Source organism: Rhipicephalus sanguineus, chromosome 9 (genome assembly GCF_013339695.2).
Source record: "Rhipicephalus sanguineus isolate Rsan-2018 chromosome 9, BIME_Rsan_1.4, whole genome shotgun sequence".
NCBI classification, from domain to species: domain Eukaryota; kingdom Metazoa; phylum Arthropoda; class Arachnida; order Ixodida; family Ixodidae; genus Rhipicephalus; species Rhipicephalus sanguineus.
This window is the reverse complement of record NC_051184.2, coordinates 153,995,887-154,023,747: the sequence shown is the minus strand read 5'-3', so window position 1 is coordinate 154,023,747 and position 27,861 is coordinate 153,995,887. Positions and strand designations below refer to the sequence as shown.

General features: G+C 46.9%; 2 protein-coding genes across 2 annotated transcripts in view; both read right to left on the bottom strand.

Annotated features, from left to right (window-relative positions):
• LOC119404032 (cytochrome c oxidase assembly factor 7 homolog) overlaps positions 1 to 27,861 on the bottom strand; it is a 611,270-nt gene that overhangs the window by 391,584 nt on the left and 191,825 nt on the right. The window lies entirely within an intron of this gene.
• On the bottom strand, positions 16,983 to 27,474 carry LOC119405933 (uncharacterized). Its single transcript, XM_037672758.1, has 9 exons — positions 27,237 to 27,474; positions 26,191 to 26,202; positions 23,715 to 23,800; positions 21,478 to 21,710; positions 20,771 to 20,945; positions 20,161 to 20,332; positions 18,750 to 18,821; positions 18,445 to 18,545; positions 16,983 to 17,132 (listed from the first exon to the last, which is right to left on the bottom strand). Exons 1-9 carry the CDS (start codon positions 27,472 to 27,474, stop codon positions 16,983 to 16,985), a joined length of 1,239 nt encoding a protein of 412 aa, XP_037528686.1.

Sequence of the window (27,861 nt, the reverse complement as noted above, 5' to 3'; positions counted from 1 at the left end):
TTTAAATATCAGTCTCTCTTCGAATTTCTAAAAGATGTCCATAACTTCAACGTTATTTTTCCAGGCGCTCCGTAGCGCGGCCTCATGATTGAGGCTGCTGCTGCGGTAACTATCAAAAGAAGCACCTGCCTCCCGGCCTTTGGGCGCAAAGGCCTTGAGGAAGCATTCGTGCTATTATCCCGCCTCCAACTTGTAAATACCATGATCACTCGTCATTTATCCCACACCCATAGATCACACCCCTTATCACTGCCATAATTTTATACTGTATACACATCTTTTACGCTTCTTCAAAGCACGTGATTTTAGGCCTCTATACAGCCACAATACACCCGGTCATCGTAATCATTGGTCACCGCTAACACCACATAATAGACATGGCGCTCTTTGGCCACCCATGGCCCTTGCGCCACAAAACCCCCACTAATCAATCAAAGCGGTAACTCTATCAAAGGAAGCACCTGCCTCCCGGCCTTTGAGCGCAAAGGCCTTGAGGAGGCATTCGTGCTGTCATCCCGCCTCTCACTTGTAAATACCATGCTCAATCGTCATTTATCCCACACCCATAGATCACACCACTTATCACTGCCATAATTTTATACTATATACACATCTTTTACGCTCTTTAAAGCACGTGATTTTAGGCCTCTATACAGCCACAATACACCCGGTCATCGTAATCATTGGTCATCGCTAACACCACATAATAGACACGGCGCTCTTTGGCCACCCATGGCCCTTGCGCCACAAACCCCACTAATCATCATACTGTCACTCTTTGGCACGATCACGGCGTGAGGCAGCTGTCCAGCTTGCAGGTGCGGCAGGCCCACGACCGCGCAGTCCTCCACATGGGCGCACTTTAGTAGGACTGCTTCAAATTCTGCAGGCGCCATCTTTGCGTTCCGACAGTAAATAAACTCACTCAGTCGCTGTACGAGGTAGAACCAGCCTTCGTGGTCGAAGTAACACTCGTCATCTGCTCAGAAGAGGAGGAGGAGGAAAGGAAGAAAAGGCAGGGAAGATAACCAGCCGCGCATCTGGCTTGCTACCCTACTCTGTGGAAAGCAAATATCCAGTCGTCATCTGTACGAGCGGAAGTGTATTCAATGATCCTGTTAAAATATTGATAGAAACTGTTTTTTTTATCAGTAAACGAAATACTGCCAGACTTAAAGGGGACGGGACACTAGGGTGCAATAGAACACCTTCGAGCTCCACGAACACGAACATAAAGGCGTAAAAGGTTTCAAACACGAGCTTTCATTTATACACTTATAAAACAATGCAGCAAAGGACTTAAGAGGTTGTGTTGTCAAGTGTCTGAAAATGCTGTTAAAAATCGAATAGTATACGCTTATTGGCTAAAGAAAAGCGGAAGACACGTGAGAATTATTGGAATGCGGATGATGAAAAATAAATTAATAGGGAGTGTTGCTGGAGACAACACTTCGAGAAGCAGACTTGTCATCTCGGCAAAGAGACAAGTGCTTCTGTAGAAACACTGGCTCCGGCGACATTTGCTGTCGAACTACTTCTCATCGCTTAAAGGCTCCATGTTCCGATGAACTTATATCTTTTTATTGCGTGTACAGTATGTAAGCAATATGGTCGCTTTCCCATTTGTAATGTTGCTCAAGTAAGCAAACAACTGAGAATTGCAAATAAGTTCTGCGGTATCCCGTAAGGTGGCGAAAGCGCTATGAAAGGAAGAATGGGAAACCACCTGTTTGTAGCGCTAAGTTACAAGAAAATTCATATGGATTTCCCAGAAAGAAAAGCGTCTTAGTTGGAGAAATATCCCCGGACCAGGACGAATTTTTCCTCAAATAAGAAGCTTTCATTTCTGAGAAATCTTGTAGCTTTGTGCTACAAGCGATTTGTTGGCAGTTTTCACTTTCATTAACAAGAAGCTCTAGTGCGCTGAAAAGTACTCTGCAGCTTAACGTGATTCGGAAGTCCAATGCACAAAGCTTTCGTTCGTAGGAGCTTTCAGCCATTGGCCGGTAGCCGTCGTTAGTAATGCGTCCTGTATTAAGACTGCCTAGAAATTTCTTTCAGGAAGAATCCTGATGTATGAGTAGGGCTCCGTGTTTTCGGTGTTTATTAGGGACGAAGCTCCTTAGGGTGTGAGTCGTTCACTCCTCTGTAGTAGTAGTAGTATGTAGCCACCTCTGCTTTATGAATTGCTGAATACATGGCGTTGTGTGTCCGTACGTGAAAGAGACGCTGAAGCGTGTCGTCAGGCTGCTACCTCTAGTTTATGAATTGCTCAATAGATGGCGTTGTGTGTATATGTCCTTGGAAATAATATCACTAGATGGTGTTAGTGGTTTTTCGTATGCGTTGATGATTAAAGATGATAGATGGCGCTGCTAAAATAAGAAAAGGCGCTCGCTCTTGGCGCGCTTTCTCTTTCGCTCGGAGTCGCCGGATGGAAGATAAGGCGGCGGAGCGACGAGCGCGCAAGGCGGTGGCAGCGCGCGCACGCAGACAGAATCCGGCCGTGCGAGAACGAGAGGCCGAAGCGTGCCGTCAGGCTGCTCGACAACGCCGGGAAAACCCCGCATTGCTACGGCGAGAGGCCAAAGCGGCGCGGCAGCGTCGCGAAGATCCAGCCGTTTGAGAACGGGAGGCCGAAGCGTCACGGCAGCATATCACACATACTAGGTGGGCAACACCCATACAAGAACCACTTACTCTGCATTTCACCGATCACAAAGCGGTGATAATGAAGGGACCACGTAAACCAACAGTACAATGAAAGTTTGATGTTTAATATATACACGGTGTTTCACACTCTGTATATGATGCACTGGGCGAATTTCACGGAAGAGTTTCACGGTTTACAGATGATTTCCTCCGGAGCTTCGCCCCACTCATCATCATTCACCCCGTGGATATGCTGTGATTTTTTTTCTTGAAAATCGGCGGGTGTTTATCGGAGTATATATCTTTGGCGGAAATTTGGCGTTTATCGAAGTTTATTTCTCGTAAATCCCCAATTCTCCGAAATTCGGAGTTTTGCATTATTCTCGAAACCCCAAAATCGTATCTGAATACTAAAACATCAAAATACACGAAGCACATATTTTTCTAGAAGGTTTCAATGCACCAAAAAGGTATACGCACAAGCGAAATACTTTAACACAAAACTTCTGTATTTGTGCGTATAACAACCGTATGCTTAAAATATTTTGCGAGGTCGCTGTCAGTGATCGAAGCACGCTTCTTTCGATTGACGACTCTGAGCTTTGAAAATGCCCTTCCCACGTTAGCGCTAGAAAGAGGAAGCGCCATAAGACGCAGCGCTCAGCACTGGCAACTGGAAATTGTGTAGTCTCCAAAACGACAGGGGTTCAACAATGTTAGATATTTCATAGCACTGATAATTCACAAAATCACTCAGGAGGTGGCTCACGCCGTCAGTTTCAAGAAGCATTAATTGAAAACTAGGCGCATAGGTTTCTAACGTGCAGGGCAGCTCATGCTTCACATTTTGGTTCACAATTTGAACACAGTACCAAAACGATTCTTTGGTGTACTGTAGTTGATCGCACAGCTTCCTCTCGGATGTCTGTCTCCACTTTTCGGCGACAGCAGAGTAGTATCCGTGCAAATATGCGACAGTCCTTAAGCGGTCAGTCTCATAAAGGAGGTCCAACAGACTTGTGACATCTGATGCGAAGACCTCGGTTGGATCACGTTACTGACTGATGAGTGCGTAGAAACGAACCTACAGCATGGTATAAACTTGGTGTACCAGGGTACTCTCTGCTTCAAGTTCTTTAATAATTGAGTGCACGGCACACGAATTGGTCTTCAGAGACCTCATCTTAACGAGCAAATCGTGCACAGCTTTTGGTGATGAAATAAGACTCTTGAGCTTCTGACACTTCGTTCCCTTGGTTTCGTCGCTTCTCAAGAGAGACTAAATGGCACGCCAGTTGTCCAAAATATCTTCTAGAGCTTCGTAAAAAGAGAATCACCGCAGCGAACATACGGTTTTCAGTGACTTGATGGGCATGCCCATGGCCAAGCACACAAGACCAAACTTACGGCGCAGCTCCCGCGACGACTTCAACAGGGCAGGAAAGTGCACAACAAAATGCACAACAAGCGAGCTCGTCCTGATTCCATCCTCGGGAGCGTTGTTGAGTAGGTGGCACGGATCCTTGAAGTGAAGCGCCTCGAATTCGGGGTTGGAGAGTTGCAAATCCTTGTGAAGCGTCTGCATGTAGGAAGCTGAGTCGGAGAACAATACAGCTACATCGCCTAATAGAGCTACGCGCGGTAAACTTTAAATCGGTCAAACCAGAAGATGTATCAATGAGCGCTTAGAACTTGCCCTTTCGATAAAGAACGGAACCAGGTCGTATTGGCCCTTGAAATCGGAGTATATCGGACAAATCCGAATTGTCAAAAAATTTACCGGCGAATGTTTAACGGATTTTTTCGGATAAAACCGAAAACACGGAGCCTTATGTATGAAGTCCCCGCAGGGGCGTCTGCGCAAGCAGGCGTTTGGTGTGTAGCGACACCACGGACCCGAGCTAACGGGGGGGTTTCGACCCCCTCCCACGCCTAGCCGTGCGTGGCTTTGCCGTGTCCGGGGAAAAGGGGATCCTGGGCGTTGAGCCGACGCCGGGTGATTGGACCTTTAAGGCCCCCCGGTAGAGGCAACACACCCCTTTGGCCCCGGCTTCACGTAGACGGCACCCCTGAGTTGACCCACCCAGGGGAAATCGGCAGTCGCCTTTTCCTGTCTCTCTCTCCCCTCACATCTTCGTCTTTTATCCCACTTTTCATCTTTCCTGTCTTCTCCTCACTTCTATTTACTTCCGTTTTCCTGGCGGCGAGGGTTAACCTTGTGTGTGTGCCCTCTCTTGGGCACATTATATTTGGTTATAGTGGCTGTGTACAGCTGACGTTGGCATGCCTTATATATATAAGTGCTGTCGCGTCCCCATGTTGGGCTCCATGGTGGGCGGCTGGCATGGCTGCCGAAACTATACATAATCTATGGCCTCAACCTCATTTCCTCCACTGAATGATCGTCGTCTCACAAAGAGAGGGCGCACCGAAGAGACTTTTAATGCCTTGTTCAAACCCACAGAAATTTTTCCACGCTTCCACGTAATCCACTGCGAAACACTCGAAAAGAACGCAAGAACGATCTCTCCTTTTCTTGTATCGAAATGCCTCACCGATACACTCGGTCAAGGCTATAAGGCTACAAGAACGGCTAGTGGGGACATTCTTCTGGAAGTGCATAGTAAGATCCAGTACGAAAAACTTTCAAAACTCACCGCTTTTGGAAGCACCCCTGTCTCACTTACACCACACCGATCCCTCAACAGCTCCCGAGGTGTAGTGTCTGACCAAGACCTGCTTGACTTGACTGAGAGTGAGCTCCTTGAGGGCTGGAATGAACACCATGTGACGCACGTACAGCGAATTAAAATCAGACGTGACGACATAGAAATCCCGACAAAACACCTGATTATCACATTTTCCACAAGCACCCTACCAGAATATCTTGAAACAGGCTACCTGAAGCTGAAGGTCAGACCTTACATCCCAAACCCGCGGCGTTGCTTTAAGTGCAAGCGTTTCGGTCACGGCTCTCAGAGCTGCCGCGGCCGTCAAACCTGTGCCAAATGTAGTTCGCACGATCACCCTGCAGACGACTGTGTAGAAGTTCCCCGTTGTGCAAACTGCGAAGGTGGGCACGCAGCCTACTCTCGTAGCTGTCCCGCATGGAAAAAAGAAAAAGAAATAATAACACTCAAGGTAACGGAAAACATCTCCTTTAGGGAGGCGCGAAAACGCCTTTCTTTTCCACAGGGAACTTCATTCGCGGACGTGGCACGCAAGGGGCAGTGTCACAAAGGTTCGCGGCGGCCGCACGTACCACGCACAGTGGACGGGCGGTAGCGCCAACTGCCCCCTCAGCGGAAGCAGCCCGTACTGCTCCGCAACCAAAGGGCATGCAGGCCTCCGGATCTGCAGGCCCAGGGCCTTCTGTTCAGGCAGAAAGCCCCAAAACACTGACACCCGTCCGCGTGAGCCGCGACCGGGCATCCAGCTCCTCTGCCGAGGTGATGGACACAACGGCAAGCCCAACAGCGTCTCAGGCGCCGAAGGAGCGGCGCAGCTCGTTGGAGCGCGCCAAAAAAGAAAAAGCCCGCATCACAGGGCCTGGAAAGGGCTCTGTGACCTAAGGTAACAGTTCTTTCAGTACACACAGCACTAATTTACACTCAAAATGGATACACAAATTATACAATGGAACGTCAGAGGTCTACTAAGAAACCTCGACGATATCCAAGAGCTGCTTCATGAACACTCACCAAAAGTGCTGTGTGTACAGGAAACACATTTAAAATCCAAAAACACGAATTTTCTACGCAATATGTCATATTCCGAAAGGACCGGGATGATGCTGTGGGCGTCATCTGGTGGCGGTAGCCGTTATAGTTAACCAAGGAATTGCATGTACCCACTTACCACTCCAAACGTCCCTTGAGGCAGTGGCTGTTCGAGCCGTTCTATTCAACAAACTGATCACAATCTGCTCACTTTACATACCCCCGCACTGCCAGCTCCAAAAATATGAATTTCAAAATATGAATATGAAGTCCTTAATAGATCAACTTCCAGACCATTTCTGGTCCTTGGAGACTTAAATGCACACAACAGTCTATGGGGGGATTCTCGCTGCGATGCGCGAGGACGTCTGATTGAACAGTTCCTTCTCTGTTCTGGCGCATGTCTCTTGAATAAAAAACTACCAAACATATTATTGCCCTTGCAAACAGAACATTCTCGTCCATAGATCTCAGCATAGCGTCCCATCACTTTTGCCCCTAGTTGAATGGAAAGTTATCAATAATCCTTACGGAAGTGACCATTTTCCAATACTTCTGAACACACCAATTACAAATGAATGTCCCCCTCAGGTTCCAAAATGGCTGATTGAGAAGGCCGATTGGGAACAGTTTCGGAATGTTACACTGTTAAGTTGGACGGACATGTCTGCCTTAAGCATAGACGCAGCTGTAGAATACTTTACATCATTTCTGATTGATGCCGCAACCAAATGTATCCCACAATCAAGTGGACACTCTGGAAAACGACGAGTTCCATGGTGGAACAAGGAGTGCAGAAATGCGCGTAAGAAACAAAACAAAGCATGGAAGTTGCTTCGCGACTCCCCGACAGCGGAGAATCTCACAGATTTTAGGAATATCAAGTCTCAAGGCAGGAGAACGCACCGACAGGCTAGAAGGGAGAGTTGGCAGAAATTTCTATCAGGCATCAATTCATACACACAAGAAGGCAAACTCTGGAACATGATTAGTAGGGTAGAAGGACGACAAACACATTCATTGCCTCTAGTAAACACACAAGGCGACAGCTTAGAAGAGCAAGCAAACTTCCTAGGCGCACATTTCGAACAAGTGTCCAGCTCGTCGCACTATTCCGAGGCTTTCCAACGCTACAAGACAACAATAGAAAAACAGAAATTAGAGCGCAAATCCACAAAATACGATGCGTATAACAGAGCTTTCTCCTTAGCTCAGCTGCAGGCATCGCTAAACTGCTGCAGTAATTCAGCCCCAGGCTCCGACCGTGTGGTATATGACATGCTGAAAAACCTACCTGCCGAAACGCAAAAAACCTTACTGTCCTTGTACAATGCCATCTGGTTTTCCGGCGAGATCCCCTCGTCTTCGAAAGAGGCGATCGTCGTTCCCATTCTTAAACAGGGCAAGGATCCATCCTCCGTTGCGAGTTACAGGCCCATCGCACTTACAAGCTGCCTGTGTAAACTTTTCGAAAAGATGATAAACCGCCGACTTATGCATTTCCTGGAAACAAACAATCTACTTGACCCGTACCAGTGCGGATTTCGCGAGGGTAGATCCACCACCGACCACCTATTACGTATCGAGGCACAAATCCGTGACGCATTCGCCCACAAGCAGTTCTTTCTTTCTGTGTTCCTCGATATGGAAAAGGCTTACGACACAACATGGCGCTTCGGAATACTAAGAGACCTGTCCCACCTTGGTGTACGTGGTAGAATGCTAGATATAATAGAGAGCAACTTGTCGGATCGTACGTTCCGTGTCCGAGTAGGAAATGTTCTATCAAGACCATTCCTTCAAGAAACCGGAGTGCCACAGGGTGGTGTACTTAGCTGTACACTCTTTATAATCAAAATGAATTCCCTGCGTCTTTGCATCCCACGGAATATGTTTTATTGCACATTTGTCGATGATGTACAGGTCGGCTTTAAATCGTGCAACCTCTCGATGTGTGAGCGGCAGGTCCAGCTAGGTTTAAACAAGATCTCTAGATGGGCAGACGAAAATGGCTTTGCACTGAATGCACAAAAAAGTACTTGCGTCTTATTCTCCCGAAAGAGAGGCCTCCATCCCGATCCAGACATTGGGGTACATGGACAGCGTCTGTCGGTAAAAACGGAGCACAAGTTCCTAGGGCTTATCCTAGACACGAAACTCTCCTTTATAACACACATCAAGTACATAAAACACAAGTGCATAAAAACAATGAATGTTCTAAAAGTATTGTCACGCACTGCGTGGGGTAGTGACAAGAAATGTCTGATGAATTTGTATAAAAGCCTCATACGCACTCGCCTAGACTACGGGGCAATAATCTACCAGTCTGCGACACCAAGCGCCCTCAAAATGCTTGACCCTGTCCACCATCTAGGCATTCGGCTATCTACGGGCGCCTTTCGCACCAGCCCCGTGGAAAGCCTCTACGTCGAATCGAACGAGTGGTCGCTACACCTCCGGAGGTCTTACCTATCTTTTGTATATTTTCCTCAAGGTGAACGCAAACAACGAACACCCCTCACACACTACAATCAATGAGTTGTCTGCTTCTGAACTTTTTCACAACCGTCCTTCGATGAGACAGCCGTACTCACTTCGTGTGAGGAGCCTAGCTGAAGAAATGGGTGTGCCACTTCTCGAACACTGTCTAATGGCTCCCGCTGCCTATCTCCCGCCGTGGCAGTGGCAGCTTATAGAGTGCGATCTTTCTTTCGTCGAAGTTACCAAGCATCCCCGCAGGGGCGTCTGCGCAAGCAGGCGTTTGGTGTGTAGCGACACCACGGACCCGAGCTAACGGGGGGGGTTTCGACCCCCTCCCACGCCTAGCCGTGCGTGGCATTGCCGTGTCCGGGGAAAAGGGGATCCTGGGGGTTGAGCCGACGCCGGGTGATTGGACCTTTAAGGCCCCCCGGCAGAGGCAACACACCCCTTTGGCCCCGGCTTCACGTAGACGGCACCCCTGGGCTGACCCACCCAGGGGAATTCGGCAGTCGCCTTTTCCTGTCTCTCTCTCCCCTCACCTTCGTCTTTCCTTCTCACTTTTAATCTTTCCTGTCCTCTCCTCTCTTCCATTTACTTCCGTTTTTCTTGGCGGCTAGGGTTAACCTTGTGTATGTGCCCTCTCTTGGGCGCATTATATTTGGTTATAGTAGCTGTGTACAGCTGGCGTAGGCATGCTTTATATCAATATAAGTGCTGTCGCGTCCCCATGTTGGGCTCCATGGTGGGCGGCTGGCATGGCTGCCGAAACTATACTTAATATATGGCCTCAACCTCATTTCCTCGACTGAATGATCGTCCTCTCACAAAGAGAGGTCGCACCGAAGAGACTCTGAATGCCTTGCTCAAACCCAAAGAAATTTTTCCACGCTTCCACGAAATACACTGCGAAACACTCGACAAGAACGCAAGAACCATCTCTCCTTTCGTTGTATCGAAATGCCTCACCAATACACTCGGTCAAGGCTATAAGGCTACAAGAATGGCTAGTGGGGACCTTTTGCTAGAAGTTCAAAGTAAGACCCAGTATGAAAAACTTTCAAAACTCACCTCTTTTGGAAGCACCCCTGTCTCACTTACACCACACCGATCCCTCAACAGCTCCCGAGGTGTAGTGTCTGACCAAGACCTGCTTGACTTGACTGAGAGTGAGCTCCTTGAGGGCTGGAATGAACGCCATGTGACGCACGTACAGCGAATTAAAATCAGACGTGACGACATAGAAATCCCGACAAAACACCTGATTATCACATTTTCGACAAGCACCCTACCAGAGTATCTCGAAACAGGCTACCTGAAGCTAAAGGTCAGACCTTATATACCCAACCCTCGCCGTTGCTTTAAGTGCCAACGTTTCGGTCACGGCTCTCAGAGCTGCCGCGGCCGTCAAACATGTGCCAAGTGCAGTTCACACGATCACCCTGCAGACGACTGTGTGGAAACTCCCCTTTGTGCAAACTGCGAAGGTACTCACCCAGCATACTCTCGTAGCTGTCCTTCATGGAAAAAAGAGAAAGAAATAATTACACTCAAGGTAACTGAAAATATCTCGTTTAAGGAGGCGCGCAAACGCCTTTCCTTCGCACAGGGTCCTACATTCGCGGACGTGGCACGCAAGGGGGCAGTGCCACAAAGGTTCGCGGCGGCCGCACGTACCACGCACAGTGGACGGGCGGTAGCGCCATCCGCCCCCTCAGCGGAAGCAGCCCGGGCTGCTCCGCAACCAACGGGCATGCAGGCCTCCGGATCTGCAGGCCCAGGGCCTTCTGTTCAGGCAGAAAGCCCCAAAACTCTGACACCCGTGCGCTTTAGCCGCGAGCGGGCATCCAGCGTCTCTACTGAGGCGATGGATACAATGGCAAGTCCAACGGCGTCCCAAGCGCCGAAGGAACGGCGCAGCTCGTTGGAGCGCGCCAAAAAAGGAAAAACCCGCATCACAGGGCCTGAAAAGGGCTCCGTGACTTAAGGCAATAGTTCTTCCAGTACACACAGCACTAATTTACACTCAAAATGGAGACACAAATTCTACAATGGAACGTCAGAGGCCTACTAAGAAACCTCGACGATATCCAAGAGCTGCTACATGAACACTCACCAAAAGTGCTGTGTGTACAAGAAACACACCTAAAATCCAAGAACACGAATTTTCTACGCCAATATGTCATATTCAGAAAGGACCGGGATGATGCCATCGCGTCATCCGGTGGTGTAGCTCTTATAGTAAATCAAGGAGTAGCGTGCACACATTTACCGCTCCGAACGTCCCTGGAGGCAGTGGCTGTTCGAGCGGTTCTTTTAAACAAACTCGTAACCATTTGCTCTCTTACATACCTCCACACTACCACCTTCACAAACATGAGTTCCAGTCCTTAATAGATGAACTACCAGAACAATACCTGGTGCTTGGGGACTTCAATGCACATAGCAGTCTATGGGGCGACTCTCGGTGCGATGCGCGAGGTCGTCTAATTGAACAATTCCTTTTCTCTTCGGGCGCTTGCCTGTTGAATCTGAAAGATCCAACATATTATAGCCTCGCTAACAATACATACTCGTCTATAGATCTCAGCATTACATCGCCATCGCTTCTACCCTTACTTAAATGGAAAGTCATTAATAACCCTTACGGAAGTGACCACTTTCCTATTGTTCTGAGCACACAAATAGTAAATGAATGTCCCCCACAGGTTCCCAAATGGCACATTGACAAAGCCGACTGGGAACAGTTTCGTAAGACTGCTCTCTTAAGTTGGACAGACATGTGTGATTTAAGCATAGGTGCAGCTGTAGACTACTTCACAGCTTTTCTGATTAATGCTGCCACCAAATGTATCCCACAAACAAGTGGACTGTCTGGCAAACGACGGGTCCCATGGTGGAACAATGAATGCCGGAAGGCGCGCAAAAAACAAAACAAAGCATGGAGGTTGCTTCGGGACTCTCCGACAGCCGAGAACCTTGAGAGTTTTAAAAACATAAAATCTCAAGGCAGGAGAACGCGCCGACAGGCAAGAAGAGAAAGTTGGGAGAAGTTTTTAACGGGGATCAATTCGTACACACAGGAAGCTAAAGTCTGGAACATGGTTAGTAGGGTAGCAGGGCGGCAAGTACATTCACTTCCTCTAGTAAACACACAAGGCGACACTTTGGAAGACCAGGCAAACTTCCTCGGCGCACACTTCGAACAAGTGTCTAGTTCCGCGCATTACTCTGAAGTCTTCCAACGGTACAAAACAAGAATAGAAAAACAAAAACTAGAGCGGAAATGTACAAAACACGAGGCATACAACCAACCCTTCAGCTTAGCTGAGCTCCAGGTATCGCTTAACAGCTGCAGTAATTCCGCCCCAGGTTCTGACCGTGTGGTATACGACATGCTGAAAAACCTACCTGCCGAAACGCAAAGAACCTTACTTTCCTTATACAATGCTATCTGGTTTTCCGGCGAAATCCCCTCGTCTTGGAAAGAGGCCATTGTCATTCCTATTCTAAAACAGGGCAAGGATCCATCCTCCGTTACGAGCTACAGGCCAATCGCACTAACAAGCTGCCTGTGCAAACTTTTTGAAAAGATGATAAACCGCCGTCTTATACATTTCCTGGAAACAAACAATCTACTTGACCCGTACCAGTGCGGATTTCGCGAGGGTAGATCCACGACCGACCACCTGTTACGTATCGAGGCACAAATCCGTGACGCTTTTGTACACAAGCAGTTCTTCCTTTCTGTGTTCCTCGATATGGAAAAGGCTTACGACACCACATGGCGCTTTGGAATATTAAGAGACCTGTCCCACCTTGGTGTACGTGGTAGAATGCTAGATATAATAGAGAGCTACTTGTCGGATCGTACGTTCCGTGTCCGAGTAGGAAATGTTCTATCAATACCATTCCTTCAAGAAACTGGAGTGCCACAGGGAGGTGTACTTAGCTGTACACTCTTTATTATCAAAATGAATTCCTTGCGTCTTTGCATTCCACGAAATATGTTTTACTGCACATATGTCAACGATGTCCAAGTCGGTTTTAAATCGTGCAACCTTTCCATGTGTGAGCGGCAGGTCCAGCTAGGGCTGAAGAAGAACTCCAAATGGGCAAATGAGAATGGTTTTAGTCTTAATCCTCAAAAAAAAGCACCTGTGTCCTGTTCTCTCGAAAGAGAGGCCTTCATCCTGCTCCAGATATTGACCTGCATGGTCAACATCTCTCCGTGAAGACGGAACACAAATTCTTAGGCCTTATCCTGGATAGTAAGCTTACGTTCGTATCACACATTAAATATTTAAAAAACAAATGCATAAAAACAATGAATGTTCTAAAAGTGTTGTCACGCACTACGTGGGGTAGTGACAAGAAGTGTCTGTTGAACTTGTATAAGAGCCTCATACGCACTCGCCTAGACTACGGGGCAATAATCTATCAATCTGCGACGCCAAGCGCCCTAAAGATGCTTGACCCTGTCCACCATCTAGGCATTCGACTATCTACGGGCGCCTTTCGAACTAGCCCCGTAGAAAGCCTCTACGCCGAATCGAACGAGTGGTCGCTCCACCTACAGAGATCATACCTATCATTTGTATATTTTCTGAAGGTGAACGCCAACAAGGAACACCCCTCACACTCCACAATCAATGATTTGTCCAGCTCTGCCCTTTTTGACAACCGTCCTTCGATGACACAGCCCTACTCGCTTCGCGTGAGGGGCCTAGCTGTAGAAACGGGTGTGCCACTTCTCGAACACTCTCTAATGGCTCCCGCTCCACATCTCCCGCCGTGGCAGTGGCAGCTTATAGATTGTGATGTTTCTTTCATGGAAGTTACCAAGCACGCGCCACTTGCACACATCCGTACACACTTCCTCGAACTCCAGCACAAGTACACTTGTCCAGAATTCTTTACAGACGCCTCAAAGTCCAATACTTCTGTGTCGTACGCAGCGGTTGGTCCATCCTTTTCCGATTCCGGTATTCTGCACCCAAACTCAAGTATCTTCACAGCGGAAGCTTACGCGATACTTGCGGCTGTTAAGCACATAAGACAATCAAAACTACAAAAGGCAGTTATTTACACGGATTCCCTAAGTGTGGTAAAAGCTTTAAAAACACTGAAAAAACACAAGAACCCGGTCCTTGTCTCGCTGTACTCTCTTTTATGCACGATATACACACTCGAACAACATGTTGTAGTGTGCTGGGTGCCAGGGCACCGCGAGATTCCAGGCAACGTGTTGGCGGATCACCTAGCAGTATCCGCCCACGAAAACAGCCCCCATACACTCGTAGCTATTCCCCCATTAGACTTAAAACCCTTCCTCAAAAGAAAGCTTAGGGCCTTTTGGCAGAGAACATGGGATATGCAGACAAGAAATAAGCTACACGTTGTCAAACCGCATCTCGGTAATTGGCCGCTGGTATCGAAGTCACGCTACACAGAAGTTACACTTTGCATACTGAGGATAGGCCACACACATAGTACACATTCATATCTTTTGTCCGGAGGCGATCCACCTCTGTGTGATCACTGTGGCGATCCACTAACTGTACTCCACACCCTACTGCAATGCACGGAACTTGACACTCTCAGAAAAAAGCATTTTTCATCAATCTACCTGCAGTTCCCACTCCATCCCGATATGTTCATTGGCAGAGAACCACTTTTTAAATATCAGTCTCTCTTCGAATTTCTAAAAGATGTCCATAACTTCAACGTTATTTTTCCAGGCGCTCGTAGCGCGGCCTCATGATTGAGGCTGTTGCTGCGGTAACTCCCAAAGGAAGCACCTGCCTCCCGGCCTTTGGGCTCAAAGGCCTTGAGGAGGCATTCGTGCAGTTATCCTGCCTCCCACTTGTAAATACCATGCTCACTCGTCATATATCCCACACCCATAGATCACACCACTTATCACTGCCATAATTTTATACTGTATACACATCTTTTACGCTTCTTTAAAGCACGTGATTTTAGGCCTCTATACAGCCACAATACACCCGGTCATCGTAATCATTGGTCATCGCTAACACCACATAATAGACATGGCGCTCTTTGGCCACCCATGGCCCTTGCGCCACAAAACCCCACTAATCATCGAAGTTACCAAGCATGCGCCACTTGCACATATTCGGACACACTTCCTTGAATTACAATACAAGTACCCACACCCTGAATTCTTTACAGATGCCTCAAAGTCTAACACTCCTGTGTCGTACGCAGCCGTTGGTCCATCTTTTTCCGATTCCGGTATTCTGCACCCTGATTCCAGTATCTTCACGGCAGAAGCCTACGCGATACTTGCGGCAGTTAAACACATAAAACAATTAAAACTACAAAAGGCAGTGATATACACGGATTCATTAAGTGTAGTGAAAGCTTTAAAAACTATGACAAAACACACAAATCTGGTCCTTGTCTCGCTCTACTCTATTTTATGCACGATCTACTCACTTAAACAGCACGTCGTAGTGTGCTGGGTGCCAGGGCACCGCGAGATACAAGGCAACGTGTTGGCGGATCAGCTAGCAGCATCCGCCCACGAAAACAGTCCCAATACATCTGTAGCTATCCCTCCAATAGACTTAAAACCATTCCTCAAAAGAAAGCTCAGGGCCTTTTGGCAGAGCACATGGGATAGGCACACCCAAAATAAACTGAACGTTATCAAGCCGCAACTAGGTAATTGGCCGCCAGTATCAAAATCACGCCACACAGAAGTTACACTCTGCAGACTTAGGATTGGCCACACATACAGTACACATTCATACCTTCTGTCCGGAGGCGATCCACCTTTGTGCGACTACTGTGGCGATCCCTTAACTGTACTTCACACCCTACTACAATGCACGGAACTAGACACTCTCAGGAAAAAGCATTTTTCATCGACATACCTGCAGTTCCCACTCCATCCTGTTATGTTCATTGGCAAAGAACCCCTTTTTAAATACCAGTCCCTCTTTAAATTTCTGAAAGATGTACGCAATTTCAACGTTCTTTTTCCAGGCGCTCCGTAGCGCGGCCTCATGATTGAGGCTGCTGCTACGGTTTCCATCAAAGTAAGCACCTGCCTCCCGGCCTTTGGGATCAAAGGCCTTGAGGAGGCACTCGTGCTGTTATCCCACCTTTCACTTGTAAATACCATGATCACTCGTCGTTTATCCCACACCCATGGATCACACCACTTCTCACTGCCATAATTTTAGACTGTATACACATTTTTTACGCTACTTTATAGCGCGTGATTTTAGGCCTCTATACAGCCACAATACACCCTATCATCGTAATCACTGGTCATCGCTAACACCACATAAAAGACATGGCGCTCTTTAGCCACCCATGGCCCTTGCGCCAAAAAACCCCACTAATCACCTTATGTATGAAGTATACCTGGGAATAAGGGCCGAGATATCCTGCTATGTGAACAAAAGTTCATTCTAGTAGTAATATTTGTGAATGGCAGAGATGTAAGTCCTCAGATAATTTTTTAGACAGATTGACTAAAAAGTATTATGCAGGCCTTCTATATGTAGGGATGCAAATTCTGACTTAAATTAACTAAATTGTACAAATATACGTGCCTGGCGGCTCTTTAATCTATGAGCGTTTTAATCCAAGCACACCGGCGTTCTCCAAATAAACTTTGTCGAAAAGCACTCGTTGTTACCCAGCATCGAACCTGCACCTTCATGCCTAGAAGTGCAAATTTATAACCGCTGGCCACCATCGTGACAGGTAGTGGCCTAGGGAACTCGTTGACTACGAGCCATCGCTTTCAGCTGCCTATTTGATCCGTTCCTGACTTCTCCGTTCTTAGAGTAGCCCATCCGCTTCGTCCGTGAATCGAGCCACAACTTATGGTGAATGCTGGCTGTAGAACCACTGTATGCAACAACGCGCACGCACGCAGAAGGTCACGTGGTATCAAGGATCCCGCCCGGTCTACATTTTCCGAGGAGGGGCATTACACACAAAGAAAAAATTACAGGGAAGGAAGCAGACGCACGAAGGTGTGACGAGAGAGATAATCGATGCTTGAGTTAAAACGATAGAGTGGGCCTCTTAACGGATAGTACCAGGATTGGATTATCGCTCATATTCCGCATTTTATTACTTTCCAAGACGCTATAGTTCACCTGTTCTGTACCAGCCTTCGGGATCCGTGTATGGCTCGTCTTCCATTCCCAAATAGCCTCGCATAAGACCGGGTCCTCGAATCACGAGCTCACCATGCTGCATTGGACCGAGTGGTTTCTTCGTTTCAGTGTCTATCACCTGCACCGTTGAACGTGAGGATCGTAAGACGGAGTCATAAGCAGTAAAAGGTTTCACGATTTCTTGAAACGTGGTGGCCTCCGAGGTGTAGCAAAAATTTAAATCCATAATCACTGCATCTATTGTTCGGGGTTGACATAACAGTAAGTGTTCGTCTCCGTAATGGCGCAGGTTAGAAACAAGACAAGCTAGACGTAATGTACAAACCAAGAAAAGATATAAAACACAATAGATTATGCAAAGTGACTTAAAATATGTCGTAAAATCGTCTGCGGATAATTTTCTTGGTTACCGGTCATTGTACGGGCTTCTATCGTTTCCCAGAAAATATCCAATGTCGGCCACCTCCGAGTACCAAATTATACACCAAGGATTTTAAACATGCTTCTGTTTTGCTTATGTATTTGTGGTGCGTTTTTAGTTAGTGAATGAAAAGCCGAAATGTGTCTGGTTCCGAGCCTCCGCGTCCGTCTCACTCGTCAGGTGTTAACAATGCAAAACATCACTAAAATAACAGCGCTTTCTTCTGCAACACCTTGTCTTATCGACTTGGGCAACGTCGTTCAGCCATTATTTGAGCGCCACCATTGCGTACAGTGAACACAGACGACGCGGAGCACTGCTGAAAATACGCTGAAAGAGGGTTCTATGTAGCGGTCGCTTTGTGGTGTAATTGTATTGTATTGCATGTATTTCTTTAATGGTTGTAAAACAGTAAACGAGCTTAGCCCCTGTACGCTGGTTGCAGATACTTTTCTCGTTGGAGCTACGGAATACTCATATACTGCCACACAAGAAAGAAGCATCATGAATACTTATGTGTAATAATCAGTAGATTACAAAGAAATATGAGGTTCTGGTAAGGTCAGAAATGTGCACAGAAGCCAAGATGAAATAACTCACATCAGGCACGTAGCCACGATTTTTTTTCGGGGGGGGCCCAAGGCCTACTTGTTCGAAAGAAAGTCTTTCCATGCGAAAATAAAAAAAACGTTGCCCGGCAATAAAGAAGGCTGGACAAATTTCAGGAGGGGGGGGCCTACGTGCCTCTTTCTTGCCTACGTGCCTGACTCACATATTGAAATGACAAACGGCTACAACAGTCCGCGTTAGACAAAATGATAGCGTGTGCGCGTATTTGCATTAGTCGCCAACAATTGTTGCTTCATAATAAATATTATTTTTTTGGAGGGAGTTGGGGTGTGTGTGTGTGTGGGGGGGGGGGTTATGGTTAAAAGTTCAAAGTGCAAACTTAAGCATACAGCAATATGGCAGTGGGCGTCACGTATTATCGAGCGCGCAATTAACTTACCATGGCTTCCAGGCCCACTCCTAGACGCCCAACTGATGTGAACCTTGGCGGTGAATCGTGGAGACCTCCCGATATGAAGACGATCTCGGTTTTTCCATAGACTGAAAAATATAAAATGTACATCCGCGAACGATTCCCGAGCATGCCCAATTTCTTTTGTGCGCAATATGTTTCCCCGAAGTAGGCTTGAAGCGATAGTGGAACCAATACAATATATTTAATTGTTAAGGTGATGGGTAGTCAGCGTGGCTAAGTGTTGGGATGGTCAGCGAAGTCCTGCGGGCAGCAGCCCGCGTCTCGCGCACCTTCGAACTCCATCTTTCGCTCCTCCATGCTGCATGACAGCGTACGGGGTGTTTCAGCGGAGCCGAGCCAAGCTAATATAGAAAAAGAGGAGGGAAAAATGACATTACTATGGTGCCTACTGCGGCGTGTTAGTCACCGCCTTGCGTAAACTGATGAATTTTTCGGTTAGCACTGAATACCTCATACCTCATTAACTATCCTAATAACTATTTCTGATATAATCGCCTAATCACACAATTAACTTTGTGCACTCTACGCGGACGTATCATACCCAATTGTTTTGAACTCCCTGCATCTTTCCTAGTTATCTTTGCTGTGTTTCAAATTTGCGGCGCGAAACGTGCATAACTGGAAAACACGTCCACGACTCGCCCGCGAGCGACAGCAGCGCTTCATAAAATGGTTTGGAAAAGTATACTGTGTCGCTTACTTTGCGGTTTTGAGAGATGAAAGCTCGCGAGGCATGCCGCTTGGTTAGTAGAGTGCCGGTCGCGCCGCCGGGTGACACCCCCCAAAAAACTAAAAAAAGGCTGACGACCTGTTTGCCATGCCTCCCTCGGCTTAATATTCTACCCCCCGCCTCTGCTTATGCCAAGGGCTATAATTTTCAATAAAGTTTTTAATAAATGAATTAACTTGGCAGCACGAAAAAGTAACTGGGGGTGGAGTAGGTATTGGTTGGTGCTTCTATCAAGCAGCCGGATGACGCTGCATGTCAGGATTCTGCACCACAGTTTGATTGACGGCAAGAAATGCTTTGAAATATCTTGTCAGCACTGCTGTCACGCCGCATCTTTGGAGCACTGAAAAAAATAACTAGATAAGATGTAGCGGGCCAGAAAGTAGCTATACATGATGTTTTTGTATGTATGCATAGCTTCACATGCGAGCTCAAGCCATCTTCAAGTAATTAGTAATATTAATAAATAATTTTCGTTAAGGGTAACCAATGGTAACAGAAAAATTCATTAGTTTGGGCAAGGCAGTGGATAATAAAACACCAGCGGTTCCATGGCCGCATTCCTTGTCTTTTCTTTAGTTAGCTTGGCCCGAGCCAGCTGTGACGCCCCTTGATATTCTGAGGTCCTAGAATAGCTATAAACGACTGACAGATGCTAGTCTCGTGTTGACGGCGACCAAGTTTTTGGCCGATGCCCCTTCGCTAGAGCGTAATTTATTTCATTCGCTTGCATCTCTTTTTATGTTAGTGAGTGTGCGAAAATCGGGCAAACCACTCAAGCAGCCGTCATACGTGTAAGGATGCTGTTCATGCACATTTACAAGAGCGCGGTCAGCCATTCTCTCAGCAGATATTCGGCCAATCAATCAATCAATCAGTCAATCAATCAATCGGGAAACATCGCAGAGCCGATTGGACCTCCACAGTAAAGATGTGCCAGAGAAACTCACTTTGAACGTAGCTCTTGAGATTTAGCTCGCGGAAAAGTCTTCTTGCGACATCTTCGCTGATGTAGGTTGTTGCAGTTGCCAAGTACCGTAAATGGATGAGATCGTAGTGGCTGCGCTGCGGGTGTTCTAGAAGGCAGCGGGCTAGATATGGCACCGTGTTTAGCGTGGATACCTGTTCATAAAATCTATGATCATGCATCTTGTTGATCGCTTTATGAAACCTATGATGATTCAGCAATGGCAAACATGCTGTTATGTTAAGGCAGCCCGATTTGCGACGTTATTGACCTAACCTGCTTAGCCCACACAATGAGTACATTACTGATAACGTCACCCTTTGCATGATACGTCTACAATGAATGCTCGCACTCAATTTAAGCAGTACAGGAAGCTCAGGTCGCACATGGAAAACATTGCAGAAAACATGGTCTAACAAAACGGCTCTGCATTCGACTGACAACCTGAAAGAAAGACTTTATAAACCCTAATAGCAGTACAACAAGCTGTGCCTTCCAGCTATTTTTCTTCTAAAGTATGTGTTTCGTAGAGCACTGTCTACGTGTGTCTAGGGAGGCCACATGTCGTCCTTGCTACGTAAGTAAGGGCTTGCCTTGAGCCTTTGAATTGCTTCCAGAAGTGCATCTGTGTCTGCCTTCTCCAGGAAGGCGCACGTGGCTCCCTGGACGATGGCTTTGCACACGCAGTCGAACAAAGCGTACCCATGACCAAGTGGGCTGGTGCACAGAAACACGTCTTCCACCGTCAGACCCATATGCTGCTGATGGCTGCGGAAACGACGAATGCGTCTTGATCGTATCTCACCCTCATTCCGCCAATGATAACGCAAATCCCAACTAGGTCTCACCGCAGTAGTGTGAATTTTAGTCAGTCAGCCAGCTACGATTCATCTTTTCCCGAGCGGAACGCTGAAAATCTGGCAATGATAATTTAAAGCTCAGAGATACGTATCATCGAAGGATAATAATAATATCTGGGGTTTAACGCCCCAAAACCATGATATGATTACGAGGGAGGCCGTAGTGGAGGGCTCCGGAAATTCCGGCCACCTGGGGTTCTTTAAGGTGCACCTAAATGTAAGTTCACGGGCCTCAAACATGTTCGCCTCCATCGAAAATGCAGCCGCTGCGGCCGGGATTCGATCCCGTGACCTTCGAATCAGCAGTCGAGCGCCATAACCACTACAGACCACCGTGGCGGTGCTATCATCAAAGGAGTGTGAGCTATAGTATACCACCGAGGAAGCGAACTGTGCCCGATAAAACAGAGCAAGAGCGGCCCACGATATTAGCCGGTCACCTGATAGACTGCACACTGGCAACAAGGGAATCGTGGCAGTGCACGACCATCCTGGGCTTCCCCACGGTGCCGCTTGTCGGGGCTACGTAGCAGATTCGGTTCGCTTGGTACTCGACGGAGAGCGCTGAAAGACGACGCGCCTTGGTGCCCATCTTGATCAGCTGGCTCCACAAAATCACGGCGGCTTCTGTGCCACTTGGTAGGTTCTTACCTTCGCCTAATACAATGACGTGCTGTAATAAAGGAATATTTTCCCTGTTACATGTTCACGCTTGTATCGACAGTACCTATCGAGATTAGTTAGTTGTTTAAAGAACACACAATGGCGTGGAAAAGTAACAGGCAGAAATAAACAGCGCGTGCGTCTTGGATTGCCCTATGTCTAAACACTAGGTTTGTGCGAATAGTAAATCTTAGGTTCGAAACGAATAGCGATTCGGTTTAATAATTTCGAAGCGAATTCGAGTGGTATATATCACATATTACAAAGAAAAATGAGCATATTTGTCATGACCCAACTAAACTGTACTTTAGCAGAACAGCTAAACTGCACAATGTTTATTTTTTTAAGTTGAAACAAGGCATGTGCAAATATCACTATTTTTGTTTCAAAGGGAAGTGGAAGCAACTTTGAACAGTAGCAGGATATGACTTCCGGTAGAATGCAAGTGATCACCTGTAAAATACGTTACGTTTTAGAATTTAGCAAAATTAGAGCATATAAGCCAGTATAACAAGCTTTAAACTTAAAAAAATCATGAATTGATGTGAGGGTAATATCTTTAGCAAGGGCTGAGTTCTGGCTTTGTTGTACGACTTATCTGAAGTGTTTAGGGCAGATTTATCAAGACGGGACAGGACGAAGGGATAACACGTACACACGCGCTAACTTTCAACAAATTATTTAATTAAAGAAATATGTGTGATCCGGATTCAAATAAATCACTTGTTGAAAGTTAGCGCGTGTGTACGTGTTACACCTTCGTCTTGTCCCGTCTTGATAAATCTGTAGCGCCACCGACATCGACGAGATTGCACAGTGAAGAAAGAAGAGGTCGGACGTGACCTCGTGCGGCGCGGCAGCAAGGCTGGTGCGAGGAGCGCAAAAAAATAAAGAAAAAGTTAGTTGGTTTTAGGCTTCGGCGCTAGACGGACGTGTCGAGTCGTTTTCTTATATGCGCTCCACAATTGGTGACACGGACGTTTGGATCAAATAGCAACTTGTGCCTGATCATAACGTGCAACACGAAACAAAAAGACGTGGAGCCATGTCAACCACCGGCAACGAACGCCAGCAAGCCTCGGCCAACTCGGCCAACGCCGAGACCTCTTCAACCGCTGCGGTTATTTCGAACACCATCCGACTGCCAAAGTTCTGGGAACGGAACCCCTCGGCGTGGTTCATCCAAGCAGAGGCCCGTTTTGAACTCTCGCGGATTACGTCCCAGACTCGCAAGTACCTCCTTGTGGTCGACGCGCTTCCAGCGACCGTTATCGACGAGATTTCCGACCTCCATTCGTTCGCGCACGACCTACCAGAGTCGCCTTACGACGTAATCAAGGCTGCTATACTGGACCGCACGGCTATGTCGGAACGCACACGGTTGCAACAGTTACTCTCAATCGAACAGCTCGGCAATCAACGGCCAAGCCAGCTACTGCGTCGATTCCTTAATCTGCTCGGCCCACGCGCTTCTACCACGGACAGCACCTTCGTCCGTGAGCTATTCCTTCAGCGCTTGCCCACCCAAGTCCAGATGGTGCTGGCAACTTCTTATATGTGCTCCACAAATCTGCGCCAAACACTTCATAGGGTAATATGTTCATTTAAGCTTGAAGTGTGGCTTCGCGGCAGGGAGGAGTTTTTCTGGATGGGTGTGTTCACGGCGTAGTGCCCCTACATTGCAGTGAAACCAACTTCACAAGAGGTTAATGCGGTTTATATATGTCTGTTCGTTCATTCGGATACTTCAAAATTTCCAATAATTTAAATTCGTTTCGAAGCGAATTCAAATACTGCAATATTCCTTAGAATATTTTAAGTGATCGAATATTCGCACAAGCCTACTAAACACGTATGCGCTCTGAACATTTTCTAAGAGGATCTTTACCAACTCGCCCGAGCTTTAGTCCTCACAGACCATACCGGGCTTTGTGAAATGGTAAGCTGATGAGAACAAAATATCAGAGCTACAAAAGCAGGGGCTGTCACTCACTTTTATAGTTGGTAGTCTTGCCTTCAGTTCAAGTGCTGAGTCCACATTGCTTAGTTCACAGCAGATGGCAGTGAAATCAATGTTTTTCATCCATTCAATGAGGACCTCTGTGGACGCGAAGATATAAGTGCAAGAATCATTTGATAAACCCGCACGCCTCGTAGGTTAATAAAAATGTCACTTGTTTTTCTCTATACTTTACAAATATGCAATCATATATTACCCATAATCCGGAAGTATGCACTATATAAAATTTCCAAAACGAGTTAGGCGATTACACGAGGATAATTGTGGCGCTCAAGACACATCGATATACGTCGACGTAATAAGTACACAACTGTGCACGATGAACACATGAAGTCTTCAAAAGGCTTTCGAATCTGGTATTTCGGAAGGACCACATATATAACGCGAAAATTGACCGGCGGCGTCGGCGGCGTCAGCACGAGTGATGAAAAAAGTCATGGGTACGCGATGACATCACCATATGGCCGGCGTTATCATGATACCTCAGATTGCCAAAACGTGACGTCGCCATGACGTCACACAACATGACGTCACGTGATGACGTCTTCACATGACATCGTCGCTTTGCGTTGTCTCTGTGATGGGTTGGCCGATCACGGAGGCAGTGCAAAACCAGGTGAGGTGCACAAAGCTTTCAAAGCCTCCGAACATGGAGGCAGTGCAAAACCACCTTAGGTGCAAAAAGCTTTCGGAGGGGGGCGTGGTAAGATCAATACTTCGACTGAGGAAAAAGAAGAAGAAGATGGCTTTTGCCTTCGAGTCGTCTTAGGCGAATGCATAAGAGACTCTGTGAGTTTTCCAATAGCTGTTTTGTTCTGTATGTAATTCTGTATGTAATTATTCGTGTTGGTATTGTGGCTATCGTCTTTTCGTCCCACTTATATTGGAACCTCGAGATAAAACTCACAGGGTCCCGTATGCATCCACCTCAGTGGACTCGAAGACGAAACTATTCTACTCCTTTATTTTCTTTTAAGTCGATGTATTGAACTTCCCGGGCCCCCCTCTGAAAGCTTTCTCCTAATAACGTGGTTTCGCAATACCTCCAGTCCTGTCTCGTCCATTTACGCAAGAGGCGGGTGTACCACAGGGTGGTGTACTCAGCTGCACTCTATTTATTGTGAAAATGAAATCGCTCCATAGTGTAATGCCAAGCACGATGTTTTATTCTGTATATGTGGATGACATTCAAATAGGTTACAAGTCCTGTAATCTCACTACCTGCGAACGACAAATACAGCTTGGCTTAAACAAACTGTCTAAGTGGGCAGATGAGAACGGTTTCAAACTAAATCCTCAAAAAAGTACGTGCGTCCTCTTCACAAACAAGAGAGGCGTGCTTCAAAGCCCTGAAATCAATCTACATGGTGAAAGACTATCTGTGAGCCGTGAACATAAATTCTTGGGGCTAATTTTAGACTCAAAATTGACTTTTATTTCACACTTGAAATATTTAAGAGCAAAGTGCCTTAAGACAATGAATCTGCTGAAGCTCTTGTCCCGCACATCCTGGGGAAGTGACAGAAGGTGCCTTTTGAGCTTATACAAATGTCTCGTACGGTCGCGCCTTGACTACGGAGCTATAGTCTATAACTCTGCTACGCCTAGTATACTGAAAATATTAGACCCTGTTCATCACATGGGTATCCGACTCGCTACAGGAGCCTTCAGGACTAGTCCGGTACAAAGCCTGTACGTCGAATCTAATGAATGGTCTCTACATTTACAAAGAACATACTTAAGCCTTTCATATGCCCTCCAAGTAAAATCAGATGTACATCATCCATGTAACTCAGTGATTGAGGACGTATCCACGGCCAGGCTGTTCTGCAACAAACCAGCTACTAGACGTCCACTGTCTCTCCGTTTGAAAGCAGTGGCAGAGGAAACGGGTGTCTCTCTTCTAGATAATGTCCTAATGGCCCCCACTCGGCTTCCACCGCCGTGGGAGTGGCAGAATATCCAGTGCGACATTTCTTTTATAGAAATATCAAAACGAGCACCTGAGACTCACATACGTTCGCACTTCCTCGAGCTCCAGGACAAGTATTCATGCGCAGAATTTTACACAGACGCTTCTAAATCACATGCTGGTGTTGCTTACGCAGCACTTGGATCATCGTTTTCCATGTCTGGTGCACTGAATCCACATACAAGTATATTTACAGCGGAAGCATATGCGATCCTCACGGCGGTTAAGTATATAAAGCAAATTAATGTTACGAAAGCAATTGTGTTCACGGACTCACTGAGCGTCGTTAGAGCTCTAATGAGCCTACGAAAACATAAGAACCCAGTCTGCAATGAATTATACAGCTTGCTATGCTCAGCGTATATGGGCGGCCAAGTCGTTATAATATGCTGGGTACCCGGCCACAAAGGCATAAAAGGCAATGTAGCTGCAGACGAAAGCGCCACCTTAGTAAACTTTGAATACACAGACACAAAAATAGCTATCCCTCCCACTGACCTGAAGCCTTTTCTGCGTCAAGAGTTGCGAAAATGTTGGCAAAGGAATTGGGACAGTGAAGTGTCAAATAAGCTACACACAGTCAAGCCAAGAATAGGGAACTGGATATTTGAGAAAGCAACAAGATATAAGGAAGTACTTCTTTGCAGGTTAAGGATTGGACATACTTATGGGACACACTCGTATCTACTCAATGGAAATGATCCCCCGAGATGTGACGGGTGTGGCGACACCCTTACAGTCCTTCATGTTCTCATCCAGTGCCCCGAAATAGAAACCCAACGTAAAAAGTACTTCCACCTCGCATACCGTGAACACATCCCTCTTCATCCGGCATTTTTTCTTAGCAATGAACCGCTTTTTGATTCTAAAACAGTAATAAAGTTTTTAGAGGACGTAAACAAGCTACAAATAATCTGGCCTGGTCATCTGTGACTTCAAGTACCCTCTCGAACACTAATGCTTTCCATAGATTGTACACTATCATGTCATTGTAATGGAGATTATATGCACATAGCTCACATCATTAGTCATTCTCACAGTTTTATTTCTTGGATGACTTCCGCAAATCGACAGCAACCAGTTTTAGGTCCCTATACAACCACGTCGCATCTACCATTTGCAACTCATTGAATCATCACATATACAACTTTGTAAATCCGCTACCACATGACATGGCGCTCTTTGGCCATAAGTGGCCCTTGTGCCATTAAACACAACACATCATCGCAATACCTCCAGAATGAGTGGCGTTGTAAACTTTCCGCACATCAGCTTGTTTGGTACTGCCTGGGGGATCGGGGGATCGGCCGACCTTTGATCAAGCAATGATGTCATGTGCTTATGTCGTCATGTGACGTCACAGTGACGTCATACCTTGATGATTTTTTGCATCACTGGTGTTGACGCCGCCGACGTGAGACGCCGAAGCGGGGCGCCAGTCAGTTTTCGCGTTTGATGAGGCATCTAAAGCTTTCGCCTTAGAAAGCAAGGCCGAATACTCATTTCCGGATTTGGTGAACTGCTGATCGGAGAGTGAGTCGTACCGACAGCGTAGCCCGGGGTCTCGTAGACGACACCCACATTCGCACAAGCTGCTCCCACGAGCATGGGCAGCAGCTCGAGGAGATTGTCGACCATGAGGCACAGTCTGTCACCGGCGCAGACACCCAGGCTCTCCAAGGCACCATGGACAGCTTCTGCCTGATTGGCTATGTCGCCGTATGTTCGCTCGTCATACGATGTGGCATTTATCTGGGAGGCAGGTAACGCGATAAGGGCCATGTGACCCTCCCTCGTAATTAGACACACAGTCACATGAAGCCAACATATAACGAAACCAATGCACGCAAAAGGGGCGTTATTTGCAGTCTTTAACTGATGCGTAGTTATGAGGCAAAGGGACACTGAATTAGATTACACGAAAAAATAACTCAGCTTTGGTGGGGACGAACCGACATAGAGAAAAGGCAGGAAGAAGAAAGGCAGGGATTAACCAGAGAGCGTCCGGTTTGCACCAACAAGCTCGCATTACGCGTGCGACGCACTACCCTTTTGTTCTACTGCGACGGTAGTTCCCGTGTACACTCTTCATTGGCTATTTCTGAATGTGTAATCCTGAAAATGCCAGCCAGCACCCGCCGTGGTAGCTCAGCAGATTAGGTGTCATAG